General features: G+C 36.8%; 2 protein-coding genes across 3 annotated transcripts; one reads left to right on the top strand and one right to left on the bottom strand.

Moving 5' to 3' along the window:
- The first annotated feature begins 3,298 nt into the window (after positions 1 to 3,298).
- si:ch211-199g17.9 (SYCE1 domain-containing protein) lies at positions 3,299 to 6,816 on the top strand. The gene is made up of 9 exons (XM_035529468.1): positions 3,299 to 3,314; positions 3,780 to 3,839; positions 4,035 to 4,109; positions 4,264 to 4,311; positions 4,557 to 4,611; positions 5,947 to 6,036; positions 6,314 to 6,377; positions 6,486 to 6,552; positions 6,680 to 6,816. Exons 1-9 carry the CDS (start codon positions 3,299 to 3,301, stop codon positions 6,814 to 6,816), a joined length of 612 nt encoding a protein of 203 aa, XP_035385361.1.
- Positions 6,817 to 6,906: 90 nt separating this feature from the next.
- Positions 6,907 to 17,296, bottom strand: fam83hb (family with sequence similarity 83 member Hb). 2 transcript variants are annotated; one of them, XM_027011690.2, is made up of 6 exons: positions 16,992 to 17,296; positions 12,407 to 12,876; positions 11,999 to 12,163; positions 11,713 to 11,837; positions 8,727 to 11,574; positions 6,907 to 8,307 (listed from the first exon to the last, which is right to left on the bottom strand). In XM_027011690.2, the coding sequence occupies exons 2-6, from the start codon at positions 12,854 to 12,856 to the stop codon at positions 8,287 to 8,289; spliced, it is 3,609 nt and encodes a 1,202-aa protein (XP_026867491.2). In that variant the 5' UTR covers positions 12,857 to 12,876; positions 16,992 to 17,296; the 3' UTR covers positions 6,907 to 8,286. The 2 variants fall into 2 exon arrangements, with proteins under 2 accessions (XP_026867491.2, XP_026867490.2); XM_027011689.2 differs by having other exon boundaries at positions 17,002 to 17,296.
- Positions 17,297 to 20,142: the final 2,846 nt, after the last annotated feature.

Raw genomic sequence — 20,142 nt, 5'->3', positions numbered from 1 at the left:
TTGTTTGACAGATATTATTGTCCCTAGAGGTTGCAGCATCACACAAAATCAGCCTGCAACGTCCACAGGGACCCACCGCAGATTTTATGAAAGCTTGCAGAAACCAAAAGGAAAGCTTCAAAGAGGAGAGGAACTAGGCTTAAGAAAACAGGGCATGTGGAGGCTGTTTCAGGGCAGGTAAGCCTGTTGCTGAGGCAGGGCCCTGTTGTTGTGGACAGAATGTCGCTTGTACACAACAACAGTAGCTCCCAAAATTGAATGTCAGAAACCTGAAGCCATTGTTGCATGCAGGGGTAGTAACACTTTGAGCAAAGAAAATTATACACTTTCAAAAGAGTACACCTTAGGAGACCACTTACTCTATTCTGAACACACACATGTAGAGCTGGATTCTGAAACACTCCAGAACACGGAACAGCATTCTAATATGCACCCAGAGGAAAACATACATTCACTTGGATATACAGATATACAAACAGCTACAATTGCATATGGGAATATACATGACAGTCAGTCTTGAGGTAGAGTGCCGTGTACAGCGTTTTTTATGGGCCGTTTGAACTCTAGACGACAGCCTGATGCATCTCTCAGACATGTGGACAGTATTTAATTTTTTAAAGACGTCTTTGTTACTACCCCTACTGCTGGTTGCCCAGGGGAGGGGCTGTGTTCAGATAAAAACAACCATGACTGGATTATTCAAAGACACCCAGTCAGAGACATTGCATGTGACTGGCTGATTGAAGAAAACCCAGTCACACAAAGTACTAATAATTCACCTAAGGATCATCTCATGTTTGTTCCTGAAGAAGAAACACAAGCAAAGTTTGCTGAGCAAGTACTTGACCCAGAGACATTTAGAGAGAGGAATTATGAAACTGTAAATATATCCATGCACATTCACCCAGCAGTCACTGGGACCATTGTCCCAGCAATACATACACTTCATACCCTTCCTAGTATGTGAGCCAGAGCTGTATGTGGGGCAGTTCAAAGTTAGCAGGTTTTCCAAAACCAATAATTTAAATCCTGAATTATCTTGAAATTCACCCAGCCATCGTGCAAAATTAATTCTTTTTCTTTAAATTCAAATGGCAATTTTTCAATTCCAAAACAGTTGATCTTAGAGTCGATATTTATTCATTGTGATAAAATGTCATTCATATTTAATCTGTGAAATGCTTTTTGTTATGCTCTTCCAAATATCAAGTAAGTACTCCACTTGAACCAATAAAACAAAACCAAATAGAAAAATTGATAAATAGAAAAGCCATTTTTTAATTGCAAAGCTTTAAAGCTTTATAGCTACAATTTATAACTCAATGCAGTATGAATTTTGTGGTGTTATTTTCAGCAATCAGCTAAATAAACGGGATCTAAAAACAGCAGTTGTTGTCAGTCCTGGTCCTGGGTGGCCCTGGCACTGCACTTATGTTTTGTTTTGTTTTTCCAAAAAGGCTATCTTTATGATAGGATGTGCTATACTTGTACACAATGTATATTCAAGAGCTGGGTGGAGCTTGGAGAATTAAGAAATGTACAGGTCTTCGGCATGTAGCAATACCAAACCATCATTAATGTATCTCAGAAATTGTAATGGTACAATTTCAGTATATTGCTCAAAAATGTTTTTCAAGGAATCCAACAAAGAGGTTTGCATAGGATGGTCCCATTTTAGTACCCATACTAACTCTGCTTATTTGTGAGTAGTACTTAGAGTCAAAGGTGAAGCACTTCAGAGTTAACAACTCTGCTCTCTTTAGCATCTTCTTTAGGGATGACATATGGCATATATATATGGCAAAATACAACTTGCCTAGTTGCAAAAACAGTATATATATATATATATATATATATATATATATATATATATATATATATATATATATACTGTTTTTGCAACTAGGCAAGTTGTATTTTTTAGGATTCAGTTTATTATTGAACAACTACAGTGCTCTTGGTCAGTCCTAAATGTTAATAAACCTCAAACCTGAATATTTAAGAAAGAAAAAGTGAGGTTTTGGCTTTCTTAGGAGAATATGTGTGTGTGCATAATTATTATGCAACTAAATGAAAAATGGACATTTTCTCATCTCACTTGTTTATTTTCATCTGTTAAAGTAAGAATAATAAACAAACAACTCAAAATTTACAAATAAACATTTTACATTAAAAAATATCAGTGACCAATATAGCCACACTTCTTTTCAATAACAGTCATAAGCCTTCCATTGATAGAGTCTGTCATTTTGTTAATCTGTTGATCAACTTTTTGTGCAGCAGTAACCACAGCCTCCCAGACACTGTTCAGAGAGCTGTACTGTTTTCCTTCACCGTAACTCATTTTAATCACTTATGTTTTAAAACAACAGAAAGACTTAACATGTGGCATACTGTGGCAAGCTTCCCAAATAATTATTTATAAAGCATTACCCGGGATCTTTTTTGTGGCTACCTTTGGCTTTGATGATTTAATAAGCGACTGAGAAGTCTACTACAGTGGCCTAAGAAACTTTTTGGATCTGTCTACAAATTAGGTAACCACGGCGTGGTGGTGCATTTTAATGTTTAATGTTTCATTGGTGCTTTTGAATTTCCTGGTTATTGTTTGTGGTGTAACGTTTCACCATACGGTGGCGCAAGTAGAAAATGGTGTGCCGAACGTGCGGAGTGTTATCACAATGCAATGCTTTCTATATCTACATTTTTATTAGTTTTTCCGAGTACTGCTAACTGTATTGTAAAATGTACTAGGATTAAATTGCACACCGTAACTAGAGTGTAGCAAAGTCTGGAATCTAACTAACAGATTATATCTCGCTGAATAGCAAATTGTAAGATATAAAGCTATATCACTGGAGTCGGCAGACGCAATGTTCTAAAGGACATTTTTCAATAATATTGAATATTATACATACATACGTTGCCGGCATTTTAATACTGGACATTGCATTAATGGACATTGCATTAATGACATCCGTTTCCATTGCCAGTTGTTGCTGTGGCAGCAATAAAATTAGTAAACTCAAAGAAAAAGAAATGATGTACATTACTGGGACATGGAACCCCATGGAATCTACTTAATAAAAAATAAATTGGTTATTCCTCTTGCTAATCAGAGGTTTTGGGAATCCTCTTTGGCGCTCTTGATGTGCGCGTGAGAAAACCGTTAGCTACCTAACACTAGCTAGCGAGCCAACATCACAAATAATAAGACCCACACAACATATTAAGATTGAGTATTTTACTTTTTCATTCATACATAAATTAACTGCATGTATTTGGACCATAAGAGGAAATGAACATAACAGTTGGTAAGTTTAGGCAACATTTTGATATATGACATAGCTAGGCAAAAATGTTAAAACCATAGCCTAGTTAACCTAAGTCCTTAGCTGGCTGGTTACAGCTAATTAGGTTAGATGAATATTCGGTTAGTAGGTAAGTAGGTAATATTCGGCAGATTAGTGTATTGATTGTTTTAAGTCCCGTGTCCCTAGCTAATCTTTGACCTCTGTTATTAGAGTCATCCTTCAGTATTGGAGATGTACTTGAGTTACCACAGTCTCCAAGTAAGTTTGGTCATATGAAATAACATCTAGCTAGCCAGCCAATTAGCTAGCTAGGTAGGTTATCCTTGTATTTGAGTGATTAAAGTCTTTAGAGTTTTGTTTTAGTATGATTAGTGGAGTGGCTAATTAGTTAGTTAGGTTAGCTATTTAACCTACTGTACTCTGTTAAATTGTACGTAATGCTAATCATTTATTTTGCGCTTACAGTTAGTGAGAAAGAACCGAAAATAGAGGATTTGTTGAACAAGCTCAGAAAGTTGCAGCAAGGTCAGCTTGCCTATACTACACACGTAGCTAGATATGTCATGCTGTATGTACTAAGCATTTAATGGTTTGGGGAAAAGGTAATCTGATTTCTATATTAAAAATTAGAATCACCTCAATACTGCACATAGGGTCTAAAATGCCTTTTTCTAGGTACCAGTCATAAATCCATGCTCCTTTTGAATGTTTCATTGGTAGCCAAGGAAGTTCTTGAAGAAGATATAAGAGAGGCCATTTCACTGAGAAGTACTTTGCAGGATGAAGAGGATGTCTGTAAGTAAATAACATATAGATTATAAATAACATTTAGATTAGTGGTGTGAGAATTAACTTGCTTGTTATTCAATGCATTACCCATATGTACAAATAATTTTTAAATCTGATCAAAGACAAAATTACCATTTTATTCCGTATTCTGTTTCTATAGTGGCTGCTGAGGTTTTAAAGTTACGGGGAACTTTGAATGAAAAAGAAGGTGCAGTGAACTACTTGGATCAGATCTAAACACCTTTGATGACAAAATATCTCTCAGCCCAGTCTAGAGTAACTGCATATAGTTGTCTAATGCATATTGGAATAGAACTTGATTGTGGTGACGTTTTTATGTTTAAGTAATCCTGTAATGCCATTACACTATGAATTAAAACTTACATTCCTCTTGTGTTTTTTATGTCCACTATGTATAATGTATTTCATTTGCATATTCATATGATATAATAGAGTCATGTAGGTCTCTGCAGATAAAATGTGAAGATCTTGAACAAGAATCACAAAGGTAAGTATACGTATTCATATTGCATATACATACAGTACTATAAATATGAATTTAGCTTTGCCAGCTGTATTATGTTTATGCTTTAAACCAGGTTGCTTGAAGGCTGCCTTTTATTTAGTTGTTTGTTTGTATGTTGTTTGTTTGTTTTACACACACACACACACACACACACACACACACACACACACACACACACACACACACACATATATATATATATATATATATATATATATATATATATATATATATATATATATATATATATATATATATATATATATAGGGGTTTTTTTTTCCGTGTAATAAAATACATTGCCTGGTTCAGGCATATTGTCTTTCACGGATATGTTCATTGCTGGCTCTTAAAACTCTAATGGTCCCCAGATCACTTTTTTTTCTTATTTAAATTTTTTTATTCTATTTTCTTTTCTTTTCAAGCCGTTGTTTACACTAGCAGAACACAATAGGTGGAGAGTGTTAACTCATTATAAATCGACAGGTAAAGAAGCACTATGCTGTCCACTCAGTGAGATCATGGTTGCTCTCTGTTGCACTCCCATTGACTCCCAGCTGCAGATGTATGTAATATTGCTCTAAATCTAACTCTTGTCCCAGTTATATGATGCAGCTTGTTTTATCAGCTCAGCCTAGTTCTTGAAGGCATTTTTTCTAACAAGTGTATCATATAGTAAACTTGCAGCATCAGTGTTTAGAAAAACTTTAAATCTCTGGCCTAAAAAGCCTTGGATTAGACTAATGTTTCTGTTTTTGCAGCCATCATTTTGGCTGTTTCTTGGCTCTTAGCATAACTACTGCAAATTTAGAGTTCCTGATTGATTGCTTCGTATGTGTTGCGAGCTAGGACAGAGCAAAAATGTGTATTAGCTGGGGGCACAGACAGCTGGGTTGAGAAACATTTGTTTAAAGTAAGAAGTAAGATGAAACTGGTGAAAGTTCCATTTCACTGTGTCTGACATGCTAAAAGGTGGAACAGAACAATTATTAGATTATCTGGAAGAGCTCAACTAGACTGCTAGTTTAGGGTATCTAGTCCATTATACTCACAGTACAAATGGTTAGCCACAATGAATCAGTGTTACCAATATTTTCACAACTTAGGATCATATTTATCCTATTTATTTGCTAATTGCAGGTTACATCTACTGCTGAATGTGTTTGAGATATTACTTGGACACCAGCTGTCAGACTGACATAATAATGTTAACACATCTACACTTTGATTGTTCTTGAGGACTAGGGAGGGCCAGTAAAGCACATTCCATAATGTTTCATGTGTTTTGTTGTGCTAATATCTAAGCTGTGTCCACACAGGCAGTTTGAACTGAAGCAACAGAAAGAAGAACTTGTACAGCAGTACAGCTATCAGATCCAGGAAACCAAACTGAAACATAGGAAAATTCGGTATTACTCTCATTATATTGTATACATTTTTTCCTGTGAGAAAAAAACATTATATAATATGATATGGATAAAGTTAATTAACCAGTTAATCAAGTGTAATCAACCAGGAATCTTGAGTATTCAGTATACTCTTAAGTATTCCAAGATTGTCTTATTTTAAAGGCAAAGTGCAATAATTCTAAAGTATTAGTAGTAGTACACTTCATAAAATTAATGGTACTCGTGCTCTAAAGGGACTCTAGCTGCAAATAACAGAGTATGATTAAAAATACCGTAGGATGAAGTTTGAGAATCAGCTGCAGCAGCTAATGGGACAGCACAAGAACCTCTGCACTGTGTTTGTAAGTGCCCTTTAAATTGTATAAAGGATATTTAGCAGAAGCTTTCAGTCCTTGTGATCCATGATTTATTTAACCTTTTTCTAGTCTGTGTTTGCTCATCTCCATTAGGCTCCAGAAAGGCTCCCTGCTGAGGTACAATCTTCTGAATATAACACAGAGCAGTTACTGAAAGCTGGTATGTAATCCTAGGTAATCTGGTAAGATTACAAGATAAAAATGTTCTTGCCTTCTAGTTTATGGATCATGCACTTGCTCGCTTGCTCTCTGTCTGTGTGTGTGTGTGTGTGTGTGTGTGTGTATAGAGCACCAAAAGTTACAGCAGCTAGCACATTTGCAGGAGCAACTGAGTAATTTCCAAGATACAGAAATGCCTCTAGTTGGTGAACCACTGATATATGATGAATCTTTTTACATATCTTGTATTCCTGAGCGAGTTTAATGTGACTGAACAGAAATACACATCTTTTAAAAAAAATTGCAAAAAATTGTACTTCTAAAACTTGATGTTAAGTAAATCAAAAGTAAAAGATTATCAGTTCAGAATTTCTTTATTTGTTGACATTATACAAAATGTACAAAATGCTTGACTGAATTTCTCACACCGAATATATCAAGATGACAAAAGTCGCTTTCCTCATCATTAACCAACAAATAATCACCAGGGAAATTTGATATACTTTAGCAAAAATCTAGTCTATTACAGCATGCACCTGGTTGAATGCTTTGGGAGTTCTTTGGTCTTCAGTACTACCAGTCAGTCTGGTACCATAATAACTTTGCTTTGATATAACAGAGCCCAAGCCCAGCCCTGAGATAGTAATTATTAACTAACCATCTATTATTTTGTAATTGCCTGGTTAATTAAAAAATGTCAGTTTCTACTTTTATATTCATAAGTGCTCTCCATAAGTATTCAAGCAGACATATAATAACAATGATAAAAACATATTCAGAAAGACCCAAATATGAAAAATCATATTGTGTTTATCATAAATCAATGGAGGTTGAATATATATTAAAAAAATAGTATATTGTTCCTATACTTAAGAAGAGCACTGAAGCTCATAAATACTTCAGTTTATCTGCAAAAATGCTGAAAATGTGTTTTGCAAAATTGTATGCTGCAAATCAGTTCTTGGTTGCATCTTAATTGTGAGTTTAATAAAAACAAACCATAAACAACTCTTTTCCTACACATTTTCCAGTCTCTCTTGCTATCAATGTCCTGCTTTGAAATTTTCCACTCACATCCCCAGTCTCTTTTACCTCTAATGCCATTCACTTCTACATTCTAAAATTGCCTTGTTTTCCTCAAACTGAGGTTTGTCCTAACCAACTTTGCTTGGTCTTTTTAATGTCTGTGTTCCACTGGCACAGCTAAGCTCACAGGTGTGGCACTTGCATGATGCATATTAGAAAATGTTTTTGGTTTTTTTTGCATACCATGCTATAACCTTCTGTCTAGGCATGTTAGCCTGCTGTACCACACTTAAAAATGGGCAATATTGATCATTCATTAAAAAAAATAGCCCTTACATTACATCTAAATACATATCACTAAGAAACGTTGGTCCAGGTAGAAAGTATAGAAACTTAAAATATCCGACACTTGTTTGGCCTTGTTTTGTTGTTTGTTGTTTTTTTCAGCAGGGATAACATTTGATTTCTTTTATAAGGAAGTGTGCACTACTGCTGTAAAAGGGCAACATGAGACTGTAGGCTCAGATTGGCACAGTCTGAGGGATATTCCTCCCGCTTCAGTGAACCACCTCATATTTGAGGTTATGCTGTTTCCATGCTCTTTTTTTTTGAAGGTTCTATGTCTTTTTTTCCCCATCAGTGACTGGCACTTTTTCGAATTTTCTAAGGTCTTTTTTCGCAGACTTTATGCCCCCTCCACCATGTTTTGTTATCCAAGGTTATTCCCCATCTGTTGAGAGGTAGAAGGACAGACATGTGAGTGGAACATGATCTTATTGATTTTACATCAGCCATCAGCTCATTTCCATAAATTACAAGGTTCACTACGATGCTGGATGATAAAGGTTAAGAATTCTGAATACTATAAACCTCTTTGTTGCTAATAGCAGAAGACTGGTTTAGAGGTTCTTCTATAAACTTTAAAAAGTTCAATAAATATGAACATGTAAAAATTTCACCAAACCATTTTTACACAGCTGCTATTTTTTAAAAAACCTATTTATTTGTTTGTCATATTCTTAAAGTGAAGTGTTGATCTGTGAACACACTCTGTCCTTGTTCTAAGGAGCCTGTGCTTTGGTTTGCCTTTACTACATTCTCCTCACTGTCCTGTTCCCAGCAGCACTCATATTGACTATGACAGAGTACCTCAAAGCGACTGTAGACTTTCTTCTCCTTGCGCATACTCTCTATTCTCTTCAGCAGAGTGTCTCGCTCCTGAGGATTGACTGGAGGTCTACCAAACCTGTTTCGGCTTTGGTATCGTGAGGTTGCCTGGTGATCCAAGTTTGAAACATTAACTCCATGTTCCCTTTCACAGATTTCTGTCTCTTCAGATGGTTTGGTCAGTTCTTGTCGATTCTTTTGACTGTTTGCAGAAATTTGCTCAAGGATTACCTTAGTATCATCCCTGAGGTTGCTACTGAATAGGGCAGTGGAGGTAGAGGACTGATAGCGAGCCTGATTGGATTTATTTGTGGATTTAGGATTTTCAGATGCTGATGTTAATTCAGGTTGGGTTTCTTTCCCAATGGAAGAAGACTCTTCTACATTCTCTGGAACAGTTTTCATTTGCTTGTCTTCTACAGGATTTGCATTCTTTTTCTCACCCTTTGTCCCAAGCATACCCTTAAGTCTCTGAGTATGCTTCTTAAAGAAATCAAGAGGCTTTGTGTCCTTGCTCTCTGAGCTCATAAGGTTGAGGGAGCTGTTGGAGCCATGTCGACTCAAGCTAAGATTTGCCTTGGACTCTGTGTGTGGCATGGTTGATATGCTAAGGCTTCGAGACTTCTTAAGTTCACTTTTTTCGGCATCTGTTGCATCTGTAAGAATGTCTTCACCACATGATGTATGACGTGAGTGAGAACTTTTGAAAGGTTTCAGGTGATCTCTTTTGAAGAACTTGGGTGAAGGAATGGGCTTTAGTGACTTTGATTCCTTAGATGGCTCTTTTTTTGCTGTTTCTGTGGACTCCTCCTTTAGCACTGAGTTATCCCTATGTGTTTTGTCTGAACTAAGACCAGAAGATTGAAACTTTGTTGTGACTACTGGGGGCTTTTTAGCAAGATCTGTTTGCATTGTTGATGCTGGGGTTGGTTCTGCAGGGGGAACAGCTGGAACAACTGAAACTGTGTTAACAGGACTTTGTGGAATATTGGGTAGGTCAGGCTTTTTTGAGGGTGGCTCCTGACTTTTGATAAGAGACTCTGTTCCTATTTTTGGGTCCTTTCTCTTTGCCGACAGTTCTTTAAAATACTGAAGTCGGCTTGCTGGATCATTCATATTTAGGGCGGGGGTTATGAGTGTTGGAATTACAGGTTTTGTTTGCACTGTAATGTCTCGATCCTCAGACACAGAAGGCTTGGGTTCCTCCTTATTATCTTTGGTAGAATTGTCTTTAGTGTCCCTTGCAAAGATCTCCTGTACTTTAGAAGTTATATCTGTTGAAATCAAACCCTTATTGTCTTTTTCATCTGAGCTTTTATGTTTACTCCAATCAAAAGGCTCCCTAGAGAGTGACCTTCTCTTTTCCAAAATCTCTGCTACAATGGAAGAGGTTCTAATTGAGTTGTTTTCCTCATCCTGTTGTAGCTTCCCCCCAGGATTAAGCATGGAGCTGTGTTGCTCTAGCTGAGATGAGCTAAAGATGAGAGATGAACGAAGTCGTGAGCTCCTTTGCAGCATTGGGTTAATACGGCTCCGGAATGGTTCATGCTTGCTGCTGAACTCCTTTGTTTCTTTTGAATCGGTCTCTCTTTCACTGTCTGTTCCTTCTGGTGTCTGTGATGTAGCTGAAGTAGTTGGTTTGATTTGTAAATCTGTTCCTGTAGAAGCCTGTTCAGTGTTTACATCTTTTTCTTGCTGCTTCTCTGGTAAAACAGGTTTACCAAAGCGAGGCCGTATATCAAGTTTAGGTGTACTTTGAATATTGGGTAGCTCTTTGCTGTTGAAGCGACCCACTGGTGCTTCTGGGTAGAATGGTTTCAGTTCAGATTGTTGTTGTGGTTCTTCAAAGGCATCTGCACCCATAGGCTGTTGCATGCCCTCTTCTCCAGTATCTTCACAAGTGCTAAGGTAAGAATTGATTCTCCAGCTTCTTAATCCCTGTTTCACACTAGAGTCTTGGGATTGTCTCCCCTGCTCTCCAGAGGGAAACATCATCTTATGGTCTGGTGGATGAAGTTGAGTAGGTGAGCTCTGACAAGCATATGCTTGGCCTACAGTGGGCCTTTTCTGGGTTTGTGGTCCATAGTGAAGGCCACCTTGGTGATGCTTGTTTCCTGGATCATGGCTGAGATCTTCTGAGGATAAGACATTGTGGCATCCTGGTGCTTCAAGTTCAGGTGGATACACAGGGTCAGAAGATTGGTCTAGTTGGTGAAGACCATAGCTCCGAAGGGGGTCGTAACGTCCCATTTCTGGTCCTTGTCCTTCACCTTGGTAAAAATATTGTTCTCTCCGGTAATTTGATTCCATCTCCTCCAAGTTGTTCATGACACGATGTTTCATGTACTGTCGAGAAGAGGAGTAGCTCTCATGGGTGCCTTCAGCATAGCTGTGCCTTTTATAGGCATTCATCTCTAGCTGACGTGAAGAAACCATTGACCGACCCTGCTCCAAGAAAGACTGTTGCATTCTGAATTTGTTCACTTGCAAAGACAAACCAGTCCCACCAGGCTCCATAGTGTGGCGAAATGGGTCATCCCTACGGAAAGGTAGTGCAGTGTCAGTGCGGTCTCCAAAGGGGTATGTGGAGAGCTCAGAATGGCGAAGATATCCACGGGGGTTCCTTAGTGACTGGGTCCTTTTTATTCCAAACTGATTACTTAAGTAATTACTCATGTTGTCAGGTGGCATAGGTACCAAGGCATTTTCAACAACAAGTGGCTGTGACTGAGCAAAGAGAATACGGAATTCTTCATCAAAAGAGGCCACAAGTTCCCCAAGAAACAGATGGGCCATGCAGCGGTGTATTTTCTCAAAAGACCACATGAAACTGAAGAACAAAGAAAAATTACCAATTACAACAGTGACAATTTGAGTGCAGAATAATATTGGATTGCAGGGTTCCTGTTTGAATATTTTACTCATGTAATAAGCAATACTCATTTTAGGTGTAGAGCCCTAATCTCACCTATAGTTTCCACTGAGCACTGCCCTACAGTCAGCTAGAAGGAAGCGGTCCATCACCTGTCCTTTAAATGACTTTCCTGTGCGACAAAAATATGTGATGCCAGCCACAGTCCTCACCCGCATCATCTGTAACACATTTAAATAGACGCATCAGTATAAGATAATGTATATCATGCACATCATCTAAGATAGACATTCTGCACAAGATTACCGTAACAAATTATAATTTACAGGAATATTCCAGCATTTCATTGAAATCTCATTACTTAATTAAAAAGAAGTCTTACATGTATCACATCCAGGTTAACTTTGCAGCTGGTCACCATGGCAGTAAAGTGATGGGCATTTTGTTCATCCAGGAGAATATACACAGGCACATGACGTGTAGCAGCATCAAGCAGATCAGCAAATATATCAACATCTGTAAACATATCCATTACCACTGCAATGACCTATTGGGCAGAAATGATCAGAATTCAAGTAGATGTTATAATATTAGCTCAGTTCTACATCATTTACATTAAGATGCTTAGGGGCCTGTCACTTAAACCAGTTTAGTTGAGCATGCACAATAAACAATCATTTTTAGAACAAGCCTACACCTTGGTTATGACTGTATCTGTATTAATATTGTGTATTTTGTGCTTTTCCTTTTCATTTTGTGAAAAATAATTTATGTTTTCTAAAGTACCAACCTGCTGTGCATTTTTAATGAGCCGTCGGGCCTGCTCCTTGATGCTGGGCATTTCAGGATCTGAGGGGTTTACTAATGTTGTGACCTCAGTAGGCCCTACAAAACTGTGCTGTGGCATTGGCCAACCTAGATCCAAACCTGGTGCATCCAAGTCAGAGTGCAGGGGCCAGTAAGTATCTGACGAGCCATCTTGATCCACATCACAGTAAGGCAGCTCTGGTATTGATGCAGTACTTTGTGGCAACTTCACAGTACTTTTAATGTGCTCAATCTCGGACCTTGACAGGAAGTCAACTACATTAGCATTTTGCAGAAAGCTATAGTATCCCTCAATGTCACATTCCACCAGAGCATCTATAGCCAGTCTGTACTCTTCACAATAATGCGGTGGCAAATAATTAGGATCCAGAGGGTTGTTTCCCACATCAGAACACTGGGAGCGATGGGCCATGATGGAGTAGGGGGCACGATCTGAAGAGGGGGAAAAAAACACAATTCAAAGATACCAGTCAAAATGTATTTTATTAAGTTTCTATCTGCAGATATCCATTTTAAACTAACCCAAACATGAAAAACTTCCTTTCAGCTATGGTATTATATTCATGTGGCCCCAGATAAAGATTATATATGAACTGTTGTTGGTTGTGTGATTTTCTTGCTGATGATATCTTACCAAGGTCAAAGCTCCAGTATGTTGGAGGAAGCTTGTCTATGTTTGTTTGTGCTGTATTTATCACCATGGAAACAGTCTGAGGGTTTTGAGTGACTCATTGTGGGTAAGAGCAGGATGGTGATCAAGGGGCAAAAATGGAGAAACTAGAAGTGTGATCCAAGGAGGAGAGTGGCTTAAGCATTTGTACTTTGCTTTATGTTAACACAAAAGAATAAGCACAACAAGCAATTTTCCTAGCAATACAAAGGAATATTAGGTATCAAATAATCCATCCTTAACTAAGATCACAAAGTGGTCTCATTTAAGAGCAGAAAATGTAGCAGAGGAAGTTCTCGTTAAGTTGCTGTGTTAGTTTATCAACACCAAAGCGCTATTTCATAAATCCAGTATTTTTCTGGATAATTTAAACGAAATTACAAAACAGAAAGTTATCTTAACTTTCTTCATATTGGACAGTCTTCAGTTACAGATAACTTTAAATTGTATGTCATGCATATTAAAAAGTAGGGTATTTCATCTATTTAGAGAGCAGTTTAAAGATGTTTGAAGTTTGTAATAGTCTGATGTTCTCTACAGAATTTGTCTCCTTGCAAGCCTGTGCATGATGTAGTTGTTTAGTGTGTTAGGTATGGTGGTGGTGTGTCCACAAATAGTGAAAAAGATTGTGATGGGTACACCAGTACTGGTACTTACACAACCAAATTATTCACTACTTGAATTTCTCCTTATACTGATAAGACATGCTAACAAAGCCTGTATCATCAGCTATGTTTGGTGACTTAAGGCAATTAACAGAATACTGCTAATATTTTGGGGGGGGGGGGGGCTACTGGCTGTAGATACAACAGGCTTATAAGTATTTTAGTAGGTACATACATACATACATACATACAATGTAATGCGTACAGGCATATTTACACAACTTTTTTGTTTTCTTTTGATATACATCGATCTAGTTACTGAAATGATATGAAACATAAACTTTAATCTACTTAACCAAATGGGCTGTATACAATTACTGGGTACGTTTATTGGGGCTAAAACAGAAAAAGTGTTGGTAGCAGAAGAAAATTATAAAAGTAACATGCATCAATCTATATGTATACACAAGAAATGCCAAAACAAAGCAACTGCAAGAATCAGGAAACTCACACAGGAGTATGTATGTCAGCGAAATGAATAAAGAACCAAACAGGACGATGACAAGTAGGAGGTGCCAGGGCAGAGCCACCCTATTCGCTGAAAAATGCTAAATAAGGATACACTTAACTATAATGAAACAACAAGAAAAAAGAAACTCAACGCTTAGCTGTGCCGATTGGCAAACGGCGATCTTTTCACTAGGCATCCTATTCTGAAAAAACACCTATGCCATAAAGAATATTTTAAGGTCTTATTTAGTATTTATTATATGTTATTACAATTTCCTTACCCCCTCACAGTGGATGATGGCGTTACAAGATATATCTCAAAAGCCAAGCCCATTATGTATTTAAGCAAACTTGTATTGTTTCTTTACACATGCTCATTTGAGATGTAAATCCCACCTTGTAAAACAAAACAATGGAATTATTCATGTTTAACCATTTTTCATTAAATAAACATTGATTTGATGTGAATGTCTATATGTCTAATTCCTGAATAATGGAAATTAGTAAAAGAAATACTTTAACTAAAATCATTTAAGTAAACCAATTTTTAAAAAGTTATTTTCAATTTTGATTTTGTACTTTTACATTAAAATGCTAAATAGGATTTCTATAGACTTCATTCGTGTGGACATTTAAATATAAAACTTGTAATAATGCTTTATATTTTTATTTTGAAGAATGCAGAAAAACAGTATATGCACGTGTGGTTTTTCGCTGCAAGGGCTCAATTAGTATAATCAATACAACCACAGGTGCCACTTAATTTTTTGCCAAGATACTATATGTTAGCTGATTTTAAGATTTATGTGCACATTATTCAGCTGTTTTCATGACTTGACATGCTATAGTTTGTAGTGCAGGGTGTTGGGAAACAGAGTCCAAAGTTATTGCTTATCTCCCAAGGGCATGTCCAACCCACTTCCCAAGACTAATCACATAAACTGTGTCATAATTACACTTTATACAAAATGCAAAAAAGAATACCCACATCAAGCACCAGATCTGAATATCAGATGTTTGGGATGCCTTGTGCCGTAAGAACAAGCTTTGCCTCAGGAAATTTGTGAAGCAGTTAAATATTATTGATTACTGACTAGGAAGAAATATACACATCCATCACTACAGTCAAGAAAGGTTTGTTTCCTGCTCTGTAAATGAAAATTTATATATATATATATATATATATATATATATATATATATATATATATATATATATGTGTGTGTGTGTGTGTGTGTGTGTGTGTGTGTGTGTGTGTGTGTAAATTTGAATAACATGTTAACAATAGTGTCATGTAAAGGTGCTTCACAGCCACAAAAAGGCCAATATCATTTGTTATTGTCACACAGCTTTGACTGTAGCCTACTCTTCCTTTTTCCTGGTATTACTTTTCCTTTTTTGGCATGTGCCATTATGGGTTTAGACTCTTGTTCTCTGTTAAATGTTTTATCTAATGCATTGAGAACCGATACTAGATTAAATTTAGTAACACAACATTACTTTTACAGCAGAAATGGAGTTTAGCATGAGTTTTCAATAATATAATAATAGCAAAGATCTGAAAGATTTGTGAAACTAAGTATCAGCTGAGTCCAGATTGTTTTCATAATGACAGTTAAAAGCCTCTATAGTTCACTGTAAGTACACAATCTTTACTCAGTTTTGATACATATAACTAGCCTCTTCTGTGTCATCTTTCTTTTTGGTTATTCATTGAAAAAATTACCCTGTTCCACATAAACCCCATAGCTCTGCAGTTACATTTGGAACTTCTACAGCTGTCATATTTTCCTGCTGTATATTTGGCTATGTTTGACTTAATCTTTATTTAGTCAGGGGAAAGCATGTTCATTTTTAAATTACTCAAAGACCTTAGTCTGCCATACAAAGACATCTTAGCGCTTGCCTTGTCTAAAGCTAAACCAAAGCCTGCTATTTCTAAACTATCCCTGATCTATGACCCCCTTACCTTTGCCCTGGAATTATTTAGTATTAGTATATGTCACTTAGTATATGTCACAGTGTTTAAGGCCTAGTTTATATAAAACACAAATATAATTCGTAGTGGTTATTTAAACATTCGTTTTGATAAGAAAAACTAATCATTTGTTAATAAATCATAGGTTGTTGGTCCTAAAAGTTATGACTGCACTCTCAGGAGCAGGCAATTCTGATAGAGGTTTAACTGTGACTTAACATTAAATACACTGTGTGGTTCTTCACCTGAACTCCAGGAAGGAGCATACTTTCAGTTCAGACACTGATTATTAATCTAAGGTCTATTGTAGATCTGTAATCAATATTTAAACGAGTTATAAAACGATTCTATCGCCTGTATTAAAACTTTAAAAGAATAACATTGGATGCACGCAATACAAATTATAAAGCTAAAAGTCAAATAAATGGTTTGCCAGAATATTTTTCATTGTATAGAATTTTATTATGAACGTTTTTGATTTACCTCCCCTTAGAATACGTTATTCGTTGTGTGACCTGTTCTTTGTCCAAGACAGGATGAACCATGCTTTTAGTTCATTTGGAAAACACGCCCAAAGCTTTTTACGAAATAGCTAGTATCTTTCTTGCAAATGTTTAGCAAAAACCTGTATGAGACTAACAAGTCTAAGTGACTTCTAAATTATTTACAGTGCATGGTGCCCTAAACCGTATACTGGTTACGCTGTCTCTGCATTGTAAACTATAAACTGGGATTCCATCAAGAACAGTAACTTTTAGCTTGTGCGGATGATTAAGATCCTTACTTTGTCTTACCTTTGAGTCTTTAATAAGGTGGCTATTCGTAGTCGCCGTTTGAACCGTTTTTTATTTAACCCTCGGAAAACTCATTTCCCCCTCTCCAACGTCGCGCAGCGTTACATTCCTGTTACTGAAAAAGACCCCGCCCTGTATTCAGCTTTAAGGCGAAAACCAGCTCCGGCAAAACCTGTTCGAGCTCGACTAAATCCTGTCCGCCCGTTTATGCACTGTAGAGATAACACCGCTCAGAACGAATGGATCTGGTCTTCCCGTCTTTGAATTTTTTAAACTCCTCCCAAGTTTACCTCGGCGTCAACGTTCAGGACGGCAACTTAACAGTTACGACAAATCTATAACTGAACATTAAACCAACCCCAAAAACCACACGTCTATGAAGGTTTTGCTCCCCCCCCCCCCCCTCTCCTAGTAGGCTTAGTTTAGGAATTTACTTATATATTTGAAGTATGCTAGTGTACTTCAAGAAAGTACTCCATATCCCAGACTGCCTTGCTTTCAAGCTTCCTCGGTGTGCTTAAACACAGAGACGTCCCCTTTAAAATGTCAGCTCTCTTTTACTTTCCCCCTTCTCTGTTTTTGTAATACATGCAGATTGCCCTTTTATTTGTGGATGGGGAATGACCTGGCATTTAGACACACCTTATTTTGTAAGCCTAAACTCTGCCTACACATTTCCAAAGATTCTCTTCACACAAAATATCACCTTTCTGGTAATGTACACCTTAACCATATTCTGCTAAATTTTAGTAGACTTATTCAGAGATGTGTATAACATTTTAGGAATGTGCATTTGTAGTTTTGTGTGTGTGTGTGTGTGTGTGTGTGTGTGTGTGTGTCTGTCTGTCTGTCTGTCTGTGTGTCTGTCTGTGTGTCTATGTGTGTGTGTGTGTGTGTGTGTGTGTATACTATACATATGCAAAATGTTCCAAAACATGCAGGTTGCCCTTTTGTTTGTGGGTGGAATAAGGCTTGGCATTTATACACGCCTTATGAAATACTGTCCTAGACAGTGTGCGTGTGTGCGTGTGTGTGTGTGTGTGTGTGTGTGTGTGTGTGTGTGTGTGTGTGTGTGTGTGTGTGTGTGTGTGTTTGACAAAATGTCAGGTAAGGGAGGGGGATGAGGAAGGGTGCGGTTTCTGAAAGAACGTGCCAATTCAACTGAGTCACACTCACCACACCCAACACACGTTCTACACACACAGACACTCTTTATTCGGTCTGCAAAAGACGCCACCTTAAACACATTGTACACTCAGATACTCAACTGGTTGGCATGTTAAAAAGCATCATACAAAATGCACTGTATATTTCTGCATACAAGATGCAAGATTTCCAAACCTGCACATTTACAAAACCCTCATATCTACATATTTAGGTATTTGTTTTAAAGTAAACTTTTGTTTAAACTTGAAATTGCACTTGAATAACATTTGTTTATGCTTATGTATGTTTTCAAGTGTTGGTGTTCATTTGGATTATTCATCAGAAATGCAACATAACACAAGTCAAAATGACAGGTAAAGGCTTTTATAATGTTGAAGACCTCAAAAAAGGTTCTCTCTTTAGGTTTGAACTGATTTCTGGACATAAAGGGTGCCCTCCCTACCTATTATCAAAGACTCCATAGTCCCATCCATTTTGCATCCTGTTGTAACATTACACCTTTGTATTATGTGATGGTTCATTCTTTCTTGTTCATGCACATAAACATTCTTTATCTCTATGCAAAACTACTTATTTTCTGTTTTGTGTTATTTATTTGTATAAATGGCTTTTTTCATGCTAGCTTGCTATTTTTTTTTTCTTTTTAATAATTTTCTTTGCACTATATTCAACCTAATTCCTGTAGCTTTAAGATTTCACATCAAGCTGTGGACATTTCAGTATTGATATACACTCACAGAGATGAAACACAAAAATTCAACTGTGACATGACACCATTCAATGATAGTAATTAGTCAAATGTGAAACATTACTTCACTGCTCCATCACAGAATGCAGAAAAAGTGATTCAAATAAATCATTATAGCAGGAATCTGTACAAGTCAGACCAGTATGTCTATTTAATGTGTATAATTACATAGTTTTCCATGTAATTGCCCTTTTCATGTAGAGTTAGTTGCTTTAAATGTTGGTGGCTGTGAATGCAAGAAAAAAGAAAAACCTTTTTTTAATTATTATTATTATTTTTGATACATTTTTTATGCAACAAAAACTGCAATAGTTATGCAATAAAACTAAAGATGTTGTCTTTAGTTTTAGAGTGAAATAAATACTTTACACTACAAAACGTCAAGGTTGCCAAGAATATAATGCATTATCAAAAATCTTGGGAAGATGGAGCACAAATCCCTATTAACATTCCTACTGAATTCACCAGATTTATTTCACCCAGTAGGTCCGCTCCAAATGGCAACAGTTGTTTGCATGTATGTGAGGATGTCATGCAGGCCAGGTATTAATTATTATCATAAGGCAGTACTACTAACAAGTTAAACCTGTTTTTTGTGCCATGTTCCATGTTGTTCATTGTTTCACTTACACTCACTTCTCTGACAGTGACCTAGCCTGTTGGGGGTATGCCTTAACCCTCCCCCACTCCCTGTTGTATAGACTCAGTGCACAATAGCTCTGTGCAGGAGTAGGTGGCCTGTGCCCTAGTTCCCACAAGTCACTTATGTAATGTCCTTTGCATTGTACTTAAAATGTAAAGGGGATGATTGTGTGCGTGTGTGTGCTTTAATAAAGACACAACAGATGTAAATAGAGTTTACACATTCTGTAAAAATCAGTTAGCCTTGTTGTCACAATAAAAAAAAAAAATAAAAATTCCATGTATTTATATAATTACAGGAAATTGCCAAGAGACCAGAAATAATGGACACATTCTTGTGTTCACTATGAAACTTACTATGACAAATGATCTTTTAGTTAAACTATTTAGGAATCTCATCAGGCAGCTTGTTATTATCGCAATATATAGTTATGCATTAATTAAGTTTCTGAGTTTAAGTTTCAGCTGAGCCCTTTGATACCCATGGCGAGAGCCCTTTGGACTGTAAATGGCTGTAATAAAGATTCCAAAAACTAAATGAAAACATTTTAAAGGTATTACATTTAACAGTGGTGGTTTGGTTT

The sequence above is a fragment of the Electrophorus electricus genome, chromosome 8, assembly GCF_013358815.1.
Source record: "Electrophorus electricus isolate fEleEle1 chromosome 8, fEleEle1.pri, whole genome shotgun sequence".
NCBI classification, from domain to species: domain Eukaryota; kingdom Metazoa; phylum Chordata; class Actinopteri; order Gymnotiformes; family Gymnotidae; genus Electrophorus; species Electrophorus electricus.
Note: the sequence above shows the minus strand (reverse complement) of the source record. Positions and strands in the feature narration are given on the sequence as shown.

Bases quoted from the DNA above. Each gene is read 5' to 3' on its own strand.
- si:ch211-199g17.9 (XM_035529468.1), top strand. The intron at 4,312-4,556 runs GTGCAGTGAACT...ATGATATAATAG, and splicing joins AACTTTGAATGAAAAAGAAG to AGTCATGTAGGTCTCTGCAG. The intron at 6,037-6,313 runs GTATTACTCTCA...AAAATACCGTAG, and splicing joins CTGAAACATAGGAAAATTCG to GATGAAGTTTGAGAATCAGC.
- fam83hb (XM_027011690.2), bottom strand. From the start codon at position 12,856: ATGGCCCATCGCTCCCAGTGTTCTGATGTGGGAAACAACCCTCTGGAT. The intron at 11,838-11,998 runs GTAAGACTTCTT...AATGTGTTACAG, and splicing joins TTAACCTGGATGTGATACAT to ATGATGCGGGTGAGGACTGT. The intron at 8,308-8,726 runs GTACTCTGTCAT...ACCTCTCAACAG, and splicing joins AAGTCTACAGTCGCTTTGAG to ATGGGGAATAACCTTGGATA.